Consider the following 22,398-nt stretch of genomic DNA (forward strand, 5'->3'; position numbering starts at 1 on the left):
GTTGATGTTTATGTGTACAAAAGGAAACCTCTTAATAAAAAAGACATTGTTTAAAAAAACAGGGAGAAAGCCTATAAACCCACGTTCCCCAACCCCCGGGCCACGGACCGGTAACAGAGGCCCGGGTGTGAAATTTATGAATAGGGTTTAGGGTTAGTTTTTTTTTTTTAATCGTTAACTCTGTTACCCTGGGTCTTTTCCCGTGTTATAGTTGTGTCTCTTATTTTGAAAGAAATATTTACAGGTTACCATAGTGACCAGAGAGCATTAAGGGGCGGAGAGGATGATGTTACTCTCAATGTTGTTGGCGCATTTCAGGAGGACGCTGCTAATAAAGTTGCGCAATTTTACTGTGAATTTGCTGAATTTTATTATTATATTTACAAAATACCACAGTTTTTGTCTTGGTCATATCATTTTAATTTGTTGTATTTATCCACGACAACATGAAGGCCGGTCTGTGAAAATATTGTCTGACATTAAACCAGTACGTGGCACAAAAAAGGTTGGGGACCGCTGCTATAAACTAGTAGGCTGATTAACATGAAAGTCACAAGGCTGAAATCAGCAAGCTACTGCCTCACTTTGTTCACCGGTGTGCTATATTTCATGATCTGCTTGGCTGCAGGACTAAACATGGGGCCTGAAATTACACACATTGTCCTAAGCATTTTCCTGTATCCCTCAACGAGGACTGGGCTAAGGTAGAAATAAGTCTGCCAAATTTATTTATTTTTTGCTTCCAAGGTGCCACACTACTTTGTTTTGTTCGCAGTCATAGTTTCCGGTCTTTCAATATTCTTTGGAGAGTCCCAAGTACTAAAACCCTGGTGATAGCAGTCCTTTAAGAGGGTCAAGAACCCACTAATGATCATGTATCTCATCACATGAAAGGTGACTTTATCAAGGTGTGAAAAAGGGTGTGTCATTATCAGCAGAGGTTTCAGGTGAAACCATTGTGAGACCTTGCCTCACCCTATTATGTTACCTATTGAGATCAGCTAACGTGAGATGTTGGTGGGCTTTAAGGTGCCTGTGAAGAGACTTCAAGAAACTCTGAGTGTTATTAGCTGAAAGCTCAGCATTTGCGGCTTGGCTTGTCCAAAGAAATTTTTGGTTGTCACTCCAATTCAGCGGTCCCAAATACATAATTAAACTGTCAAGCTGAATCATGAAAAATGCCAGTGTGATGGACATAACTAGAATTTTTTTTACCAACAAGGTGATTCCCACAGAGCTATTAGCTGCAAATTTGGCACGTCTTAGCATTGTGTGCCAGGTATCCTTAAAAAAAAGGAAAGAAACTGAACAAATGGAGGACAAAAGAAGTGGAAGACCTAAAACACTATCTCCAGGTTAACAGGACATAAAAGTCATGTTCTCAAGAAAGAGGCAAAAAATCTAGCAAAGACCTGACACAGGAAATGACAGATGCATGTAGCACTTCAATTGATCCACTCTATTGGTTCACTGAAGGCTCATAAAACTACAATAAACAATAAAACTTACCAAAGATGCACTTGCAGAGCACTGTCTCTTTAAATGCCCTTTTTTGCTTGGTCTGGTCCTTATTTTTTCTCCCAGTCCAGTTAAGTCCAGAGGCCAGCTCATTTGTAATGGCATAGGCTAGTATACGACGGACTCGCACCTCCAGTGTGGTCCCTCCAATCAAAGAAAAGCGTCTCACCTATCAAAATATTTTCAAAAATTGAATTATTGTGACTTATGTTTTAAATGTGTATGAATATGCTTGTGAGTTGATATGAAATAATTGAAAGAGACAATGTTTTTTTTTCCCAATGCTTAATTTTCCAGAGATAATAGGAAATATTTTGGTTAATTCCTATTTGTTGGATCTTCCGATGATAGCATGTTGATGTATATTCAAGCAGGACATACAGCAGCAGGCAATTTTAAGAAGTTGAACCAAATTGGGCAATTTATAAAGTTCTGAGTTACAAAAGTTACATAAGCTTTAAGTACCTACCATTGTTTTATTTGCTTCCGGTAACTGCAGAGTTGCCTCTGCATTGTTCAGCTCATCCATATTATGTAAAGGCAAATCCAGAGGCAAAACGCCAGCATCAACAGGTTCATTGCTGCAGGATTGACGGAAGGCTCTGAACTCCTCACGGAGGTCCCTGACTTCTCTGGTCAGCTCTGTCACCATAGTTAGCAGTTTTTGGAAGGCTGCATCTGTTAAGAAGAACAATAAAACTGGCTTGTGATAAACCAGATCAGCATTGTGATGAGAAAAAAAACAACTATATCCATAAGTTATGGTTTCACATTTTGATTTCAAGTTTAAGTAGTTCAATCAGGTCAAACTGTTTACAAGTTTATCCCTTTTGCATGTAGATGAAATCCTATGTAAAATTTCAAAGTACCACATTTTAGAATTTGCCTTTTAAAAGTTGACTCACAGAGTCTCTGGAATCTAAAAAATCAAAATAAGATGATATTTAATAACATAAATTAGTGTTTCGATGGTAAAATTACAATGAAATTGTGATGAAACTAATTTAATCAAAGCATACTTTCATTATTCAACGCAGACTCTATTTGCTGGGGAGGTTGTATAGTTGTGTAGGTTGGTGTGTTGGGCTGGAGCGGTGAAAGGAGCCGGTAGCTGGCCAGGGCATCGTGATGGTTGCTAGTAGTGGGTTGGGAGGCAGACTGCAAAGTGGTGGAGGCTGTTCAGAAAAATGTTTAAAAAATAAAAGCTTACATAAAATTTATCTACAAAGGTTCATTTCCTCACACACACTAAACATTACAAAATACTATACCTGGGGGATTCGGTCATCTACAGAGGAATTTCCTATTTGAAGACTTTTTGTCAGGTTTCAGAGCCCATCACAGTACAGAGATGGCTTTAGTGAAGGTCTCAAATGATCTTCTTTCGTCCCTGACAGTGGACTCATGTCCTGCTACACCTCAGTGCAGCATTCAATACTATTGGCCATAGTATTTTATTACAGTGATTAGAACATGCTGTAGTTATTTAACTTACTTAAACAGCTACAGCGCTTCAGTGTTTTGAATTCTATCTCTCTAATAGACTCCAATTTGTTCGTGTAAATGGAGAGTTCCACAGGGTTCTGTGCTAGGGCCAATTCTGTTTACATGCTTCCTATAGGCAATATCATTAGAAGGCAAAGATGGCATAACGCACACCAATTTGTTAAACTGCAGGAATGTGTTAAAGACATGAAGACCTAGATGGCCTTGCATTTTCTGCTGCTCAGTTCATATAAAACTGAGGTTATTGTACTTGCCCCTTAAAAATCTTAGGAATATGGTACCAAACCAGATTATTACTGTGGATGGTATTACCTTGCCCTCTAGTTGCACTGAGGAATCTTGAAGGTATTTTCAAAGAGTATATGTCCTTCAATGTGCATATTAATCAAATATTAGGGCTGGATTGCGTGACCCTTCATACTGCCTTAAGATATTCTGCAATATGCAGTTAGGCTACCGGGGGTTTCCATGATGCACGTTCTTTTTCACTCACTGTATTGTTGTGGAGTCTTTATCTTACAATATATACCACCTTGAGGCAACAGTTACTATGATTTGGCGCTAAATAAATAAAACTGAATTCATTTGTTTTTTCTTGGTCGTTGTATGTATGCCATAGGGCCTCTATTGTCTTAATTAAATTACATAGTATCAATTAAATATATCTTTAGACATTATTTATTAGTTTAATGATTTGAATTTGTTACAAAGTTTAATTTTCAGCTAACTCCAAGTCTGCCAGAGTTTTTTTTTTAAGGGTAAAGAAAGTTATCATAGCAACTATCAACTAAAACACAGAAGCTGCAGATACTGTGATCACAAGTTTGTACTTTGAAGCTAAATTTGAGGCTGATCGAGTTAACTTCAAGTTCAAACCTGGGTTTTCAGTATTATGAAGGTCATTCACATACGCTGGTATGGTAACTTGTGGAACTAATCCAGGCCTACAGACCAATCCCTTCTTTGGTCTACAGATGGTAAGAGGGTTCCAAGTTGTGATCTCCCATAAAGTCTGCTACAGCTTATCCTTGTATTTTTACATGCTGTGTGAAATGTGCCATTTCAGCTGGCTACATAATTATAACCTTCATTTCCCAAATTCAATATGTAATAAGTTCTTAGTAACTAATAAATGGGTAAAGTACAATAAGCCCAAAAAACAGATTTTTATGAAGATGCAATTTTCTACAGCTGTGTGCCTCAAAATTATAAATGGAAAAAGAAAATTGTCACAGAATCCTTTTGAAGCTCTCGAAATTTATTGCTAGTATGTTTATAGCTTCATTTTTGAGATGCAATCATTTTAAATGCATTAACAGCATTAAAAACTAAAACAAAATGTACATGTGAAACATTTGCAAAGTTACAATATATCAAAATAAACAATTTTCAACAGTAATCAAAGTTTTAAGTGTCAGGGAAACTTGTATACAGAGAAGCATGAAGTCAAATTTTAATTTTCAGTACCCTTTAAGGAGTTGTGATACAGCTTGTGACAGTTCCTGTCAACGATAACACACAGAGCCACTCTACATGCCTCACACATGAACGGAGTGCACTTCCGACACAGTTTGCACTTCCTTCGCCCCTTTGAGGCTTTATTATGGCCAGATGCCCCTTCAACAATGGCAACAGGGATGTGCTGATACCTCTCTGGGACCAATTGTAGGGGAACCTCACAGAGCTCAGTTATCAGCTGTTCCAGGAAGGCCTGGTGCTTCACAGGCTGCTCCTCCAGTCTGCCACACAGCTCCTTGCTGATTAAGTAGCTGTTTGTTACAGCAATGTCAATGAAATGATATAGCACCCTCACATACCACGCCCTGCTCTTTCTCCATGAGGAATAGTAGCCAATCAGCTGGTCTGACAGGTCAGCTCCCACCATAAAGCTGTTGTAGTCTTTCACAGCCGATGGCACCGGCACCTCGACTACTCTGCGTTTTCCACCAACCTTACACATCCTTTTCAGAGTGTCCCCTGAGAAGGCAGTGTGCATGGTGGAGCACACACTCACCTCCCTTGTGTCCATCCACTTGATGAAAATGAGGGCTCCCTCTCTGATCCACCTGACTGTCCCTCTTGGAGATTCTTTGGTCAAGGAATTATCTTTGGTTTTTGGGGTGCCGATTCTCGTGTCCCGAAATGTGCCGCATGCTCCGAACCCCAGGTCGTGAAGGTGGCGGAACAGTGCTGGGCTGGTATAAAACTTATCACAGTAAATGTGATATCCAGATCCCAGGCAGTTTTTGTTGACGAGAGACACCACTGCATCAAATGACAGGCCCCTCCCGGTTGCCAGAGTGGACTTCCTTGTATAAACCTTGAAGTCAAAAATGTACCCCGTGTTGTCAGACAACACAAAAATTTTTATCCACCTCTTTTTTTGCTTTATGTTTTTCTTTAGGGCAGTTTTGGCTTTGGTCGGTACCATGCGCTCATCCACAGAGAGGTTTTTCTGGGGATGGTACACCGCTTTGCAAGCTAACCGCAAACTGTCATACAGGGGGCGTATTCTGTGCAGGCAGTCATAATCATCGGTGCCTTTTTTGCGGTCGTTGAGTTCATCTTCAGCAGGGTCACTCATATGAATGTTCCAGGTGATGAGGAGGAACCGGGTTCTCGACATTACCTTGCTAGGATACGGCGCATAAAAGATGGAACTGACACGCCAAAAATTCCTGATATTTGGCAGCTTCAGAATCCACATGTACAGTGTCAGGCCAATGTAGCGATAGAGTTCAGCCTCTGTGAGCTCAGCCCATTTGAACTTTTTACCTGCAGCAATATTTTTTGCTGCATTTTTGTTTGTGTTTGCACACAGTGTTTTAACAGCGGCCCAGTTAAAATACATCTTGAAGAGCTTAGATGGAGATGGATTGGTCAGATACTCTGAAAGAGGTAGTTGGATACCTGGCGTTCTCGTGGGCAGGAAATGTGGCAGGGGGTGTGGCAAGTTGTCGGGGTCCTTTTCACTTTTCCAGGCAGCTGCATCACCAGAGAGTGGCTCTGACCTAGAGCGCTTGGCTTTGTTTGCTGAAGGCCAACTCCTCTGACTCCTTAATCTTCTTCTGCCTCCATCCAGAGTAGTGGCGGCTTCGGTTTCTTCTTCTTCTTCTTCCTCCTCCTCATAATCATCATCACTTCACACAAAGAAGTTGCACAATGTTAGAAGAATTCACCATGAGAATAATATAATGATGTATATTTAATGCTGCATAGTTATTTTCTCTAACTCAGAAACAAACAATATTTCATAAATGTATACGTACGTGTCATAGTACGGATACATTTCTTCACTCAAGTCAGTTTCATCATCACTATCAGCAGAGTCCAGCCCAGAGGAGTGGACAGAAAACCCATCTTCGTCCGGCACTGTTACAGAGTCAGAATCTTCGTGTTTGAGGGGTCCATTTTCTTCTAGTTTGATAATATCGTGTTTGTCCGGACCTGTGGGAGAGTGCAAAAAGTCTGTGGTGAGTGTGGGCTGTATATTTCTAATGCTTTCTAAGGTCTGCTTGGGTCCCGATGATGTAAATTTTTGTCATAACACAATAAGCAGAAGGGGCCGTGCCTGCTGGCTCATTATTTTGTTAAAACCGTATAAGTGTAGTCAGTATATTTCACACACTGTTGTAAACAGTGAAAAAGCGTTCTCGGGTTAAGGTGAGCCTGACTATGAGCCTGGGCTCAACCAAGAGGTAAATGCACTATATATCCACTACATGATCCTACATCAATCATATTTTCCCTATTAAGACTGTTTTAAGTTTTATATACCTGTGCAGTGCAAGTCTTCCTCACGTTTCCAAATGTTATCCAGGACTCTGAACCGCTCTTTCCCGGTCCAGACGAAGATTTCTTCAGACTCCTGCTTCACTATAACCTTCGCTATTTCCTGACCGGTGCAGACTTCCTCCTGTTCCTCTTTAATCTGTGGTTCTGGACCATCCTCGCTCAGACCAAAGTTCCTCTCCTGGTTATGGACCTGCGGGTCATTCAGACTCTCCTCTTCCTCACACTTCATATTGCTGTAAGGGATCTTAAATGATAAGGGGACATAACAAGAAGGTTACTAATATGATGACAGATGTGAAGGCACATCTGAGCAAATATATTCTAGCAAGTCTGTACACTGTGAGCATGTTGCTCACAACTTTATTAGTGCAAAAAAAAAAAAAAAAAACCATCAATGTATTTTCACTTAAACAAGCAGCTGTTTTTATGTGCGTTAAAGTTATATAAAAATTTAACAGTGCAAATGCAAATTCCTTGCTGACAGTTTCACCAAAAGGCATTTCCAGTGGAAATTAGCCGACATATCCTCAGCATAACCATGTATAATATCCACAAAACGCAAAAAGAGGTTATACAGACACAATACGGTAATATTATGTTCAAGTAAGACTGGGCGATATGACCCAAAATTCATATCTCGATATTCTTTAGCTGGATGGCGATATACGATATATATATCTCGATATTTTTTAAAGCCATAAAGTAAGAACAAAAAGAGAGTTCTTAGTCAAAACTGCGTCCCAAATCTCACACAGGCACTTTTATTAACATACAGCACAGATGTACAAGAAATAAATACTCAGAAATAAATTATCAGCATTTATTAAATAATAATGCTTAGTTTTCTGTCTTCATTTATGTTGGAAGTGGTAGCAGAGCTGTACGTTTTAATTAGTTTCAAAAATCTCTCAGTCAGAATATGTCATGTCATGTTTAGGTGGAAACTAGCGAGCTAACTTCCAGTTAACTTGTAACTCCGTTAAATTTAATAACTTCTGTTTTCATGGTGTAACTTAATTGTTACACCCGGTAAAGCAGCAACGCTGATCATTTTATTAAAGATGAAAGAATTTAGACTGTTTTTAACTCTCAGTGTTCCTTTGACTTTGGGACCTGAAGGGGATGGAGTACCGCAATATGGATTTTAGGCCATATCGCCCAGCCCTAAGAGAGCCAAATTTGCGGCTCAAGTAACATTGACTACATTGATATTAGGGCTGGGCGATATGACCCAAAATTCATATCTCGATATTTTTTAGCTGGATGATGATATAAGATATATATCTCAATATTTTTTTTAAAAAAGCCATAAGTTAAGAACAAAAAGAGAGTTCTTAGTCACACTGTGTCCCAGATGTCACACGGGCATTTTCTTTACATACAGCGTAGATGTACATGAAGAAATTACTCATAAATAAATTATCAGCATTTATTAAATAATCATGGTCCATAAATAAAAGAAAACAATGTTGTTTTTGTGCATAACAAAAAGCTCACAATTGTGCAGTCAAAATGTAAACTAATAGAAGCTGAGCATAATAACAAAGAGACAGATTTCACAGCTGCACCACGTCTCTGAACAGGTGCCATTTGTGGTCCTTATACACACACAGTACGGTAATATTACGTTGAAGCACAGTACGTATCACTCCGCGAGGCGGCTCCATCAAGCGGTGCAGCTCCTTAGCTTAGCAAAGTCATATTAAAACATTTTTTGACAGATTGCTGAGCGCTGTGCACCACATAAAATCGGTTCGCGGTCAGTAAGCACAACCAGAATTCATACATAAGGCGCACTGTCGAGTTTTGAGAAAATGAAAGGATTTTAGGCCGTGCAGCCCCTTCGGGCTGCATGTCGTTAGCGCGGTTAACTCGCTAACGCGTTGACGCCGTCCAGCCCCACGCACGGGGCGATCCGCGGTAACTCGCTAACGGAGATTTTCCGCTTTCATCTTGTCATTGCCTGCAGGTGAAGCTATGGGGGAGGCGGAGTTGTGTTCAGTGAAGGAGAGGCGAGGCCGAGTAACGTTTCGTAGAGACAAAAGTGGACGAAAGAGAGGCAAACCTGCGGCTCCACAACGTAACATAGACTATATCGATATAAACGATATTGTCACATCTTATATCTCGTATGAAAATATATCGATATTTTTAAAAAACTCGATATATCGCCCAGCCCTAATTGATATAAACGATATTGTCACATCTCATATAAAAATATATCGATATATTTTAAAACTCAATACATCGCCCATTGTGAAGCACAGCACGTATCACTCCACAAGGCTCCTGCTTACGATGCCGTAATGCTTCGACAATCCATCAAGCGGGTTCATAGCTTAGCAAAGTTGTACTAAAACATTTGACACATTTTCGAGCGCCGTGTACCACATAAAATCGTTTCGAGGTCAGTAAACACAACCAGAATTCAGTTGCAGCTTCTTAACGTTGCCCAACATTATACCAGTATTACCGTGAATGGTATGATATGGCCCAGCCTTAGTCCCAGGTATTTAAAACCTAGTGGGAGCTGTCCATTAAGAGGATCGTTGACCCACTTTAGGGACTACTTAAGTGAGTCAATGATCATTGACAAGCCATGGTGTGAAAAAAAAAGGCTATGGGTCATTATCATAAGAGATTTTGTGTGAAAGCATTGGGAGACCCTGGCTCAGCCCATCATGTGCCTACTGAAATCACCTCACCGGTTTAGACATTTCTGCTCAAAGATAGTCGTTTACCCCACATATCCACATCACAATACAACCCCTTCACACATGTGTGTGGCGCGCGCGCACGCACGCACGCACGCACACACACACACACACACACAAATGGCGAAATGTAAATTATGTAACTGGGTAAAAACAAATGTTTTTTTCTCTTTTTCTACGTTTTCAATTCCGTTGCGTGCTTTGTCTCCACACTACTTCCTGTTATTGGGGGAGCGCGGTGCGCACAGTCCCTTGGCCTTACAGATCTGCAGGTCCGCAGAGATCTGAGCAAAAGCAAATACTGAGCGAGGGGCTGTGTAAATGGATAAAAGCAAACACTGAAATAAGTTTTTGCACGCAGCAGTGAATTTTGTTCGCTAAAAGTTAGCCTTTCTTCGCTCAAAAAAAGTTTATCCTCAAAAAGCAACACTCGTGCTGGCAAATTCTTTTTACGTGCGCTCAGACGAGTGGCACAAAAATAACGCCATAGTAGACGGTGAGTAAATCTAAAAACATATCTTCGCTTTTCTTTAAAACTCCCGCCTTTGTGCTCAAGCGTTCTTTTTTACCAGTGGTTGTCGTTCATAAGTCCTGCAGGGAAAGACGTAGGATACACGTTTCGTAGAGGATCTTTTAACATGACAGTTTTACATACCTGTTATCTCAGATATCCAATAGTCTGCATTCACGGATGATTTCTTCATCGAGCTTTAGTAAGGTTTTAGATTTCATCGCCTGCTGCACCAAGTCTCTCCGTAAATTCTACTGCGCCGAACAGCGATAACACCGCGTCACTTCCGTTTTTCTTCTTCTTCTTCTTCATTGTGTTTCCGGCAGGCTAGTCGGAAACTTGTACTAGCGCCCTCCCAATGATTCAAGTTAAGCACTGTCTCATTTTACATCGCGGGTCTCATAAAGATAATGATGAGATAATGGGTTTCATGTCTTGTTAGTTGTTTCCCTCCGTGCTCTGTGCGCAGGCTGCCCCACTCACCCCAGCACTGTTAGTATGCAAATCAGAGCAGAGCAAAATTATGCAGCCAATCTCTATCGTCACAATGTAACTGACAGTGAATTATTTTAATGTTTTAATTTTGTATTTGTTTTAAATATTTTTTTAATTTTTCCTTTAGTTGCGAGACTTTGTTTTAAACTTGGTGTAGCGGAAGTAACGCTCAACACGGACTGTGCCTAAAGTGGGTGGACCGCAGGTTTTGACTCTTGCCACCGCCTTGAAGCTGGACTCAGGTATATAAAGAACACATGTGAAAGTATTGTGGTTAAGCTAAATGCAATTTATCAACCTACCTTTAAGGTGAAGTGCAGCTGTGAAGAACGCTACGGCAGGCAATGATGTGCGTTTAATGTGACTCTGTTAATTTGAGTTTCCATGAAATGAATGTCTTATTTTATTCATACTTTATTTTGCAAATTTATTTGAGAATTAGGCCATTTAATTAAGATAGATTTTATGTTGTTGGTTGTAAAGATCTGGATGGAGATTTTTTTTTATTCTGTATTTCTATTTTTCAGTTTTATTTTTCAAGACTTGATTTATTGCCTTTTTCTTTGTAACTTGGCCTACTTTTTAAAGTTTTGTTAATATTCACATTTCTCTCTGCCCCCTCGCCTGTCTAGAACCGGCTCAGATGGTGTTACTGATCTGACAGAAGTAAACAGTAAATCACAGTTTCATACTCCTAAAGAAACCAAGCAGTAACTGTCTGCGGATTTTGCGAAAACTTATTTGATACTCTTCTGCAGTAGAGTCCGAAGATAACATGATCCTGAGAATGAGTTTGTCTTCTATGCTTTGTAAGGACCTTGAGTAAAGGTGCCCACAAATAAAGTGCAATAATAAATTATTATTATTATTATTACTACTACTACTACTACAGAGTACTGTGTGAGAAATTATTCTTAAAATAGAGATAAAGACTAACCGACTGTCACCTCTGTAACATAAAACCACTGTCTTTGAGTAAGACCTGGCTTTTTCAATGTAATTGAGATCTCTGTATCACCCTTCAAATTAATGCAGGCTATTGGTTTGGTCTTCTGAGGTGAATAAATTCTAAAATATCAGCGAATTTATTTCATACTTCTATTCTTTTTTCTGATGATCAAAACCCCAATTTTGAATATGCACAGACTCTTTTCAATCAGTGTATCATTAATTCTTTAATTTTCCAATGGACAATGAAACCAGGTCTCGTAAAGCAGACAAATTGAATTTTAAAATTAAATTTGTTCCAGCAGCCCTTTTTTATATTTCATATTTTTGATCCAAATCTAAAATTGAAATAATCAAAACAAGTACTATTTCCTTTTGATAGGCAATTCAAAATCAAATAATATATATTTGTTCTTTGATTGTCAGTTTAAAAAAAAGAAGAGCGAGTGATCCACTGATTCAGTCACTGTTACAATATGCCTGTGCTCACGTTTTGAATCCAGCAGTTTACAGGGAGCATTTAATAGTGAATAATATTTAATATTAAAAACAAACTCAGATACGTTTAATCTTCCTGAAGTTTTTTTTTCCCCAGATAGACTTTTTCTTTATTGTATGTGGATAAAAACTTGTTTGAATTTATTTGTGTTTATGTGAAGACATGATAACTATGCCATTTTCAAATTAAAAAAACATTTCAATACGTAATTTGCATTTAATACTAATGGTTCAAAGAATGTCAGGCTGAATGGTGGGCCCCGACACATTTTCACCTCACCAAATCTGACCTTCTTTGCAAAACGTTTGGACACACCTGTCTTAGAGATCACAGTTCAGAAAAAGAGTTGGTCTCAAAAAGATTTATTTAAGGTTTTATGTAAACTTTATAAACATAACTTTTAAGTGCATATTGAAATTTAAGCCTACATCACAACATATGAATTGATAATGACTCAATATTATTTGTCTTGTGTGTGTCAATTTACAGCTTCTACTCCTGTGTAGTAAAACCTCTTTATTGAATGACAGAGAAATCTAGGCTATTAAACAAAAGCAACAAGCCAAATAAAATTCATGCTTTATTTTGTACAACAAAGCTTAGTTTAGTAAAAACGATTAAGAACTTCAATCTACAGCTGTTTTAAGCTGTTTTATATGTTTTTAGTATCACCTCTACAACTTAAAAGAATAACAAAAGTACAAATACAGACAAATGTAAAATTAGCCGGGCTTGTTTGTCCCAGTGATCACAGTGGCTATGATGTCAGAGGCTTGACCCTGGTAGGGTCTCCCAGGCAAATTGTCCCTGTGTGAGGGGCCAGCGATGAGCGATTTAGGTGACCCCTTTGAAGCAAGGAAAAACAAGGGACCAGTTCACCCTGCCCAGGACATGGATACTGGTGCCTATCCCTATGCCAGGCCTAGGGAGGAGGCTTAAGAGAGAACACCTGGTGGGCACGCCTTAACCCATGGGGCTCTTGCAGACTCCGCACCTGCAGAAAGCACTGTAGAGGGCGGGTGCAATGCATTTTGGGTCGCAGTGAAGGGCAGAGGCTCCAGGAGTTGTAACCCTGGCTCATGGTAGGAAAACTGAAGTTGACAAATAGAATGTCACCTCTCTGGTAGGACATAAATCTGAGCTAGTGCATGAGATTGAGAGGGACTGGATATAGACATAGTAAGGTTCACCTGAATGCATGGCTCAGGCGCTGGAGACGTTCCAGACTCTTCCAAACTCTAGATTCCCCATACACAGAAAGGCAACAGGCAGGGATGGGTATACTAATATCCCACCAAGTTCACTGTCTGTACAATAGGGTTTTCCCAGTGGACGAGTGTGTCTTTTCCCCTGCACCTTTGGGTCAGGGAACAGGTCCTGGTCCTGATTATAGGTGAATGACAGTTCAGAATATCCAGCTTTATTAAAGTCAGTAGGTGGGGTGCTGGAAAGTGACACATCTGGACAATTTATTTTCCTATTTTTAGACTTTAGTGTGCAATATCATGTAGACATGAACATTAGAGGGGTGTGATTTTTTGTGATGTTTTGTCACTGGACTTTTGTGCCAACCACCATGTCTGAGCATAAGTTATTTGCATAAGTGCATGTGGTACTAGGACACCCCAGGTCAAAGGTCAAGGATAGATTTTGTCAATGTTTTATTGGTGGTCTTGGACACATGAGTGAATAGAGGAACAGAGCTGCCAACTGATCACCACCTGGTGGTGAGATGGATCAAGTAGCAGTTTTCTGAGGAAGCCTGGGCACATTGAGTCTGAGTGGACCATGTTCTGCACCTTCACTGTTGAGGCACCTGCACAGAGCTATGGCTGGGAGTTGCCTGTTATGGGGTAATCCCTGTACAGATGGTGAATAACCAAGGTGAAGGGAGTTGTCAAACTGAAAGAGCTCCTGTGGTTATCCTGTGGGATTCCAAAGGAAACAGATTCCACTGGGCCAAGCAGAGTGTGGCTCTGGAAGAAGCTGAAACAAAATCTCTGGTGCAGGAGTCTGGTTAATCCATGAAACAAGACTTTTGATCTCCCTCAAAGAGATTCTGGCAAACTACCAAGTGACTCAGGAGGGCAAAGTGGTGCTGTACTCATATGGTGTATAGTATGGGTGGGGTGCTGCTGACTTGAACTGAGGAAACAAGAAATAGACAACCTGAAGGATTTTCTGAATCCCACTGACATGCTTTCTGTACATGAAGTAGAGTCTGGAAACTAGGGGGATGACTTGCCCGTAACTGGGGCTGAGGTCATTGAGGTAGTTAAACAACTCCTTGGTGGCAGGGCTGCTGGGGTGGATGAGATTCACCATGAGTTTCTCAACACTCTGAATGTTGTGGCACTTTCTTGGCTGACACACCTCTCTGCTTTTTCAATCTAAGGCTACAACTCTGACTGGAGTGGTAGCCTAAGAAGGGGGGACTGGAAGATGTGCTCCAATTACAGAGGCAACACATTATTCTGACTCCTGGAAAGATCTATGCCAGGGTACAAGAGAAATGACTGTGTTAATCGAACCACAGGTTCAGGTCCAGCTCTTTATCCTCATAGGAGCATGGGGTATCTGGCTTGTTGTCATCTGGTCTTTAAGTGATGACGTGATGAACCCTGCTTTTAGATCCTAACTGCTCCATGTTTATCAAGGCTGTTGTGTTTTTAACACGTTTTAAGGCTTTGTATCTTGTTCTATGTACACGACTTAAATAATAAAAATAATGTGGCATGCAGCCAATTGAGGTGGCTCAGACATCTGAATAGGATGCCTCCTGAGCTTTTCCTAGGTGAGGTGTTCCAACACAAAGGGGCCCAAGGGCAGACCCGGGCCACACTACAGAAATTATATATTATCGCTAACCTAGAACCTAATGCCTTGGTGTCCCCCAAATGAGCTGAAGCAGGTTGTCGGGATGAGTGATGTCTATAATTCTCTGCCTAGACTGCCCTAACATTTGGCCCTGGAAAAGTGCCATAAAAGGGATGGATGGCTGTAAAATCAGTGTTTTCCTTATACAAAAAAAAGGCTAATAATTGGAATAAACAATTCAGAGAGTAGAGTTAATTACTATTCTAGACAGGATATATACCATATTGACCTGAAAATGGTATGAGCGCTTCCTTCAGGCTTTGAAGTGATTTGGTTCCTCATGAACATGTGCTCCACTATTAAACTGTTCCACCTAACAGCTTTCAAACATTATCTAAGAAGGAAGCTTTTAACAAACATGGATTTTCATGTGTCTTCTCAACTGTATCCTATAAGTGAATCTTTTCGCACAGGTGCTACAGAAATATGGCTTTTCACCTGTGTGCGTTCTCATGTGAGTTTTCAAGTTTGTCCTATCACTGTATCTTTTACCACAGAGGTTACAGGAATATGGCTTCTCACCTGTGTGAATTCTCATGTGAGTTTTCAAGTTCGTCCTATCACTGTATCTTTTTCCACAGGTGCTACAGGAATATGGCTTCTCACCAGTATGGACTCTTATATGAGATTTCAAGTTCATCAGATCACTGAACCTTTTCCCGCATGTGCTACAACAATGTGGTTTCTCACCTGTGTGACTTCTCATGTGAGTTTTTAATGCAGACAGGTAACTAAATATTTTTCCACATATGCTACAAGAATATGGCTTCTCACCTGTGTGACTTCTCATGTGAGTTTTTAACGCAGACATGTAACTAAAAATTTTTCCACAAGTGCTACAAGAATGTGGCTTCTCACCTGTGTGGACTCTCTGGTGTTTTGTCAGTTTGTATTTATATTCAAAGGTTTTTCCACAAGTGTCACATTTTAAAGACTTTTTACTTGTGTCAGTTCCACACTGACTCTCTGACACAGGACAGCCGTCTGCTGTGTTACTGTTTCTGTGATGTCCTCTCTTCTCAGGCTTTGCATTTCTTTTTGATCCTGAGTCTACATGCTCACTTTCATCCTCATCTCGACTTTCTGGTTCAGGAGAGTTGTAAGAAAGAAGCTGGTCACTGTTTGGTTCAGGTTCCTCATAAGTAGAAGTCACCATAAAGGTATCAGTCTCGACCTTCAGCACAAGCACCTGACTAGTGCAGAGTTCCTCTGGTTCCTCTTTAATCTGTGGAAGCTCTGGGTCCTCCTGGTCAAGACTCAAGTTGCCCCCCTGGTTAAAAACTTGCTGGTCATCCAGATCCTCCTCTTGCTTACAGACATGTTGTTGCAGGAAGTCTGAAGGGACAAACATAATAGAAAAAACGCATCTGATAAAAGATTATTTTCACTTTAAACATATGAAAATAATAAAACAACTCAAAATTTACATATAAACATTTCTGCCGTGTCAAAAAATTAATAAATAAATAAATAAAAATCAGTGACCAATATAACCACCCTTCTTTTCAATAACTGTCATAACCCTTCAATTCATGGAGTCTGTCAGCGTCTTAATCTGTTGATGACCAACCGCTTGTGCAGCAGCAACCACAGCATCCCAGACACTGTTCAGAGAGGTGTATTGTTTTCCCATCCTGTAAATCTCCCATTTAAGCAGGGCCCACAGGCTCTCAATAGGCTTTAGGTCCGGTGAGGAAGGGGGCCATGTCATTATTTTTTCATCCTTAAGGCTAGCCATTCAGTGGAATACTTCGATGCATGCGATTGTCCTGCATAAAATTCATGGTCTTCTTGAAAGATGCAGATTTTTCCCGTACCACTGCTTGAAGAAAGTGCCTTCTAAAAAAAAAAAAAAAATCTTTGCAACAAAATGTTTGATGGTCCTGTGGTCACGCCCCAATATTTGAGCAATTTCAAAAGTGCTGCATCCCTCTGAAAGACCGGACACATTTTTTGAGTTTTAAGAGTCTTTTAAATTTCTCTTTTGGCCCATTTTGCCTGAGGAAGAGAAGCTGCCTAAAAATTATGCACACATTTCTATAAAGTGGTGACATCCTTAGACCACGCCTTCACTCATTACGCAAATAAACATCACCTGATATGCTTAAGTCCAATAAGCACTCAAGTTTATACAGCTCAAAGTTTAAAAATATGCATAAAATTATGATATGGCCAAAATACGCTGTTCAAACAATGTTTGACTGCATTGTTCTGGACAGAGATCTTGGATGTTGTTCCGGGGAGCCACTCGCCTAGCTTGAAGGTCACTGCACAGAGTGCTTCCATTACCACTGAGACCAATGTTTCAGCTTCTCAAAGCTTCTCGTTCTCCTTCATCCTGATGTTGCTATCACTTGGTATTATCTACCTTTATTACTATGGCCATTGTCCTCTGCTTGTCCACCACTACTATACCAGTTGGTTAGGACTACTATGATTATATTTAGAAATATACATTTTTGTATTTGATTAAATAGATATAAAATAGCACTTGGTGAAAATTTTATATTTATTCCAAGAGCTGCAGAACCTAAAGTTTTACACTGTCAAGATGGAGGCATATGATCACATTACAGCACGCAGTGATCAAACCCATATTTTGTTCACCACATGAAAGAGCTGTTAAGCATTTATGCACACAGTGTGAATGCTCTCCAATCCAATCAGAACAATGTCATTTGTTTAGAAAGGCTGGACAAGTTTGTAAGTGATCCAATCAGAAGTAATCTTCTTGTGCAGTGACGTTAGATGTGCACATTTAATCTGCACCTGGTAAACAGGTTCGGAGAGTGGGTTTAGCCAACTCCCATACCTCCAGTTTCTAATCAAAATGTGACGAAATCTCAACATTTAGGAAGCAGAGAAGAGTACATGCACAGAGACATTTCAGATATAATGTCAATGAAAATAAGATGCTTTGCAAACCACGTGGAGCAACACTCTTCAGTAAAAACCCAACAAACCACTTTATTGTTTAGTCAATTAAATCAACTTTAGATTTTGTCTATGAAAGTTTTATGATATTTAGTTAACTTAAACTAGACTAAAACAATTTAAATGTCTAAATTATGACCAAAACTGAATGATGTTTTACTTGAATAAAACTAACTCCAAAAAAAAAAAAAAAGAATTTTGAACAAAAATTCAAAAGTTAAAAGATGAATTAAACAAAAAATATTTATCTACGCAACATAACATTTTATTGTTTGTTATTAAAATATTTGAATCTTGTCCTATTTTCGCTGGAATTACATTTCCTATCCTTGGAGTTTTCAAGGCAGTAACAATGTTTTTACTATGTTTACTGACAGTGTTGGTCAAGTTACTTGAAAAAAGTAGTCAGTAACTAATTACTGACTACTTCCCCAAAAAGTAATCCCGTTACTTTACTGATTACTTATTTTCAAAAGTAATTAATTACTTAGTTACTTTTTAAAAACATGATTTACAACCTGAATAGGTGATGAAGCGATAGATCTTTCAGCCCAATTCTACTTTTTCTGCATAATCCAGCATACAAAATGTAATCAAAAGGAAAAGTCTCTTTTTAAAACTTGTTTTATTAGTTTTAATCTTTTAACTTTATGCATCAAGCAAAAATGTAATTATATTCAACATTCTCTGACTGGAAAAAAAATTGTTTTAACATTTAAACCTATTTTCTGCACCTTCCAGCACATAAAAATATAATATTTTTTGTGTTTGTACTGAGTCTTTCAAATAAATGCAAGTGGTGCAGGTGTGCCGCAGCGGTCAGTGGAAGAATCCGCGAGTTTCTCTGAATTTCCCATTACGTGGTAGTGTACTGGGTGCTTTCTTGGAAGTTTATGGGGTTTTTTCGCTGTAAAAAGAAGTTTTCTTCCCACGCAGTGCAAAGCGTACGCTAATGTTTTTGTCACTTTTTAGTAAGTAAGGTCAGTACTTCCACGTTTCAAACGCTGCATGCTCATACTCTCTCCTGCACTCGATATATTATCCATTGTTGATCTGCACACAGCTGTTGCCACAAACGTCACACTCGCTTACGTCATTGTCATGAGACACTCTTGCAAAATAATAAATAAATAAATAAATCACGGTTATAGTAACGCAGTAGCGCAGCGTGCTTACGTAACAGTAATCTAATTACCTTTTTTGCAATAGTAATCCCTTACTTGATTACTTGAAAAAGTAATCGGATTATAGTAACGTGTTATTGCCCATCTCTGTTTACTGAGCACAAACATCTAACTGGGAATAAATTAAGTTCCATTTTATGTTATTTTTGGGTTGTAGCATTATTTACATTCTCAAGATTGTTTCTTTCTAAACTTTTAGCAACATTTGTGGGTAAATATAAAGAATTTAAAAATGATTCAGCTTCAGTAAGCAAAGAATTGTATTCAGTTTGGACAAAATGCTGCATTAAAATCTAGTCTCACCTCTTCAGTCTAAGAATTTAAGTCAGTTTATCAGCTGACTGATAGAAAGTATAGAGTTAGCTTAGGAAAGGTATAATAATAGAGGTATAATGATACTTGCATTTGGCTCTTAAATTCATCCTCTACCTCTAAAAGTAAAAGTAATTTGGTGTCTCGTTTGGAATCCTACACGAGTCATATTTGTTTTTACTAAGAATATTACATGCCTTTGTCATGTTTTTCACATTTCCAGATTGTATCCAGTAGTCTGAGCCGCTCTTCCCCAGTCCAGACGATGATTCCTTCAGCCTCCTGCTTCACTACAAGCGAGTCTACATCCTGAGTGGTGGAGACTTCCTCCTGTTCCTCTTTAATCTGTGGGAGCTCTGGGCTCTGCTTGTTCAGACTGGAATTTCTCTCCTGGTTACAGACCTGCTGGTCATCCAGACCCTCCTCTTCCTCACACTTCATGTTGTTGTGGGAGGTCTTGAGGGACAAACGGACACAACAAAAAGGTTACTAATGAGATGACAGGGAAACACAAATGTGACAAATGTTTTGAGACAAAATATGAAAACGATAAATAAAGTGGAGGAATGATAAGATTGTTTTTTTATAAATATTTGCGAGATACATCTTACAGGGTTTTTGTATTAACAAGTACTGCAACAGCAGTGAAAAGCTTTCAGCTGCAATATTCTCATTTGGATTTATCTTCACATTATTAGCTCAGTCAGTGTGCACAACTGAAAAGACAGTTCATTTAAGTTCTGCCATGTTTCATCAAATACCAGTATTACTGAGGAACAGCAAAATGTGCAGGTCCACTGTAAACACTTATGGTGAGGACTCTGTCAAGAGTAACATAATAGAGAAAGTTTTGGTGCTCTACTCAAAGCTTTGAGGCATCTACCCGTGCCAATTACACACTCTTTTTGACAACATATCCCATATCGCTTATGTGGTACATGTGGGTTCTCTCCGGGTACTCCAGCTTCCTCCCATATTTCAAAGGCATGCAGTTAGTGGGGTTAGGTTAATTGGTGACTGGTTGCCCATAGGCAAGAATCTGAGTAAGAATGGTTGTCTGTCTCTGTGTGTTAGCCCTGCATCAGGTTGGCGACCTGTCCAGGGTGTACCAAGCTTCCTGCACTACGACAGCTGAGATAGGTTCCAGACATAATCCCACTCTCCGATAACAGACATCAGTGCATTGATGTCTGTTGTGGTGATGAGAGAGCTGAGCGTAAAAGCAAAGCCATCAGTTTATGGTCCCACCCTCACCTACGCATCCATCTCCACATTAGTCGCTCATGAGCTCTGGGTAATGACACATCACATTACAGAGAATAACTTCCTCCCAGAGTAACAAAAACTGTAATTTAATGACATCCGGAATCCGTTTCTGACCTTGGTCAGACACCTGGGGCTGAAGCCATGCACATCTCCACAAACACATAAGAGATACACAACAGGTTACTGCTGTTATGTGGTTGTTTTTTCACCATCAGTGGTGTCATTTTTAGTAATATATTATTTTTATTGCTGTTATGACTACTGTCAAAATAAATTTCTCTTCAAATTCACATTGTAATATAAGATAGCATATCATAATAGGTATATAAGATATAATATAATCTATACAAATTTACATAAATGACATTGCATAAATTTATATTACATATTATAGTCTAAGGAGCTTGGAAAGAAAAGTGTCTGGACTTCTTTAAGTTGCTTGAAGACGTTTCACCTCTCATCCGAGAAGCTTCATCAGTTCTAGGGTCAAATGGTGGAGAGTTCCAGATTTAAGCCCTGTGGCAGTAACCCTCGAGAGGGACAAAAAGACCCCCTAAGATCCTCTACCTAATCACATAACATATTACATATTATACAACACATTGGGTAAATTCCCTGCTTATAGAGTCTAGGGGAAACCAGCAAGTGCCATTAACTGGTCTAGACTGGTTGCTCTTAATGATCTGTTACTCTATATTTTTCACATGTTTGTACAGGATATTGTATTTGATTTAATTGTTATGTGCTTATGTGGTACATGTTTTTTGAGTTTTGCTGCCATGATGCCAGGACTCTCTTTGAAATGAGATTTTTTTACCTGGATAAATAAAGGACTATTAAATATAAGTATAGATGTATACGTATACAGCATTATAATTTATTGAATACATAACAGAAACATTGCTGAAATGGCGAATATTGAACCCCTTGTTAACCTCGTTTATAAGAACCCAGCTGCGGGTTTTGTAGTCCATCTCTTGCACAGTCTGGAGTCACTGCAGCTCTCTGAACTGTGCTTCTCTTTTAAAGTGCTTATTAATTCTCATTCACACCTTTAATCGGCTTCGTTACGCTTTCCTTCAAGGTCGAGGAAAAGTAGCTAGAATAAGGAGACATAATAGGAGGTATTTCAGGACTATCTGGACCTGCCCCACTTTCTCTGTACGTATCTTTGATTTAAACGTGTAAAGCCGCCTTTTTACTAGTCACGCCCCTCCCGTGTCTCACTGAACTTCGGGCTGAAAGGTTTTCATTAAAAAGAGAGCGAGAGAAACTTGTGTTATTCCTATTATAAACAGCTCGTAGCTCCTTGCTGGTTTGAGATCTGAGCCTGCAAACTGAGCTCTGATCAGGGTCCTACAGGAGTCGTATTCCCGCGTTAGCTCATTGACGCCGTTTTACACACCTGTGTGACTTTATCTCGGATATCCAACAGTCTGCTGATCTCTTCACTGATGTCTTTTCAATTTCTGAGATTTCTTCGGCTGCAGTTCGTCTCTCCTTAAACTCTCGGACACTGAAGACGCTGCTAAATAGTAAGAGTCACGTCACTTCCGCTTTCCTTCTTCTATTGCATTTACAGCAGACTAGACCCATCAAAGGTGTGTTGCTGCCCTCCTTACACAAAAAAGTCCTGTATTTTTGTGCTTCAAAGCTCTTTTCGACAGCAACCTTTTTTCACGGCGGAAAAAGGATAAACTGCATGTATCATTTCAAATTCTCAAAGACTGCTGGCATCGCTACCAGAACACTGTTAAAGAGGCAAAAAGGGAATATTTTGCAAATATTATTTCTTCCAACTGTCATAACCCACGTGTGTTATTTAGGACCATTGACACT

The 22,398-nt window shown here is 39.4% G+C and overlaps 1 protein-coding gene and 1 long non-coding RNA gene across 3 annotated transcripts; one reads left to right on the forward strand and one right to left on the reverse strand.

Annotated features, from left to right (window-relative positions):
* Positions 1 to 9,926: 9,926 nt before the first annotated feature.
* Positions 9,927 to 15,566, forward strand: LOC146553060 (uncharacterized). The gene is made up of 3 exons (XR_014889596.1): positions 9,927 to 10,029; positions 10,667 to 10,781; positions 15,445 to 15,566. It is a non-coding gene; the product is annotated as an uncharacterized LOC146553060 (long non-coding RNA).
* LOC146553061 (uncharacterized) lies at positions 12,335 to 22,087 on the reverse strand. 2 transcript variants are annotated; one of them, XM_085255519.1, is made up of 4 exons: positions 21,965 to 22,087; positions 19,491 to 19,749; positions 16,053 to 16,198; positions 15,775 to 15,946 (listed from the first exon to the last, which is right to left on the reverse strand). In XM_085255519.1, the coding sequence occupies exons 2-4, from the start codon at positions 19,732 to 19,734 to the stop codon at positions 15,914 to 15,916; spliced, it is 423 nt and encodes a 140-aa protein (XP_085111645.1). In that variant the 5' UTR covers positions 19,735 to 19,749; positions 21,965 to 22,087; the 3' UTR covers positions 15,775 to 15,913. The 2 variants fall into 2 exon arrangements, with proteins under 2 accessions (XP_085111643.1, XP_085111645.1); XM_085255517.1 differs by having other exon boundaries at positions 12,335 to 16,198.
* Between the last annotated feature and the right edge of the window lie 311 nt (positions 22,088 to 22,398).

The sequence above is a fragment of the Mchenga conophoros genome, linkage group LG18 (assembly GCF_057382185.1).
Source record: "Mchenga conophoros isolate Kocher_MC1m ecotype Shallow Benthic linkage group LG18, M_conophoros_male_GT1.1, whole genome shotgun sequence".
NCBI classification, from domain to species: Eukaryota; Metazoa; Chordata; class Actinopteri; order Cichliformes; family Cichlidae; genus Mchenga; species Mchenga conophoros.

Coding starts and splice junctions, on each gene's coding strand:
- LOC146553061 (XM_085255517.1), bottom strand. CDS start 19,734: ATGAAGTGTGAGGAAGAGGAGGGTCTGGATGACCAGCAGGTCTGTAAC. Junction 16,199..19,490: donor ATGTGAAAAACATGACAAAG/GCATGTAATATT, acceptor TTGTCCCTTCAG/ACTTCCTGCAACAACATGTC.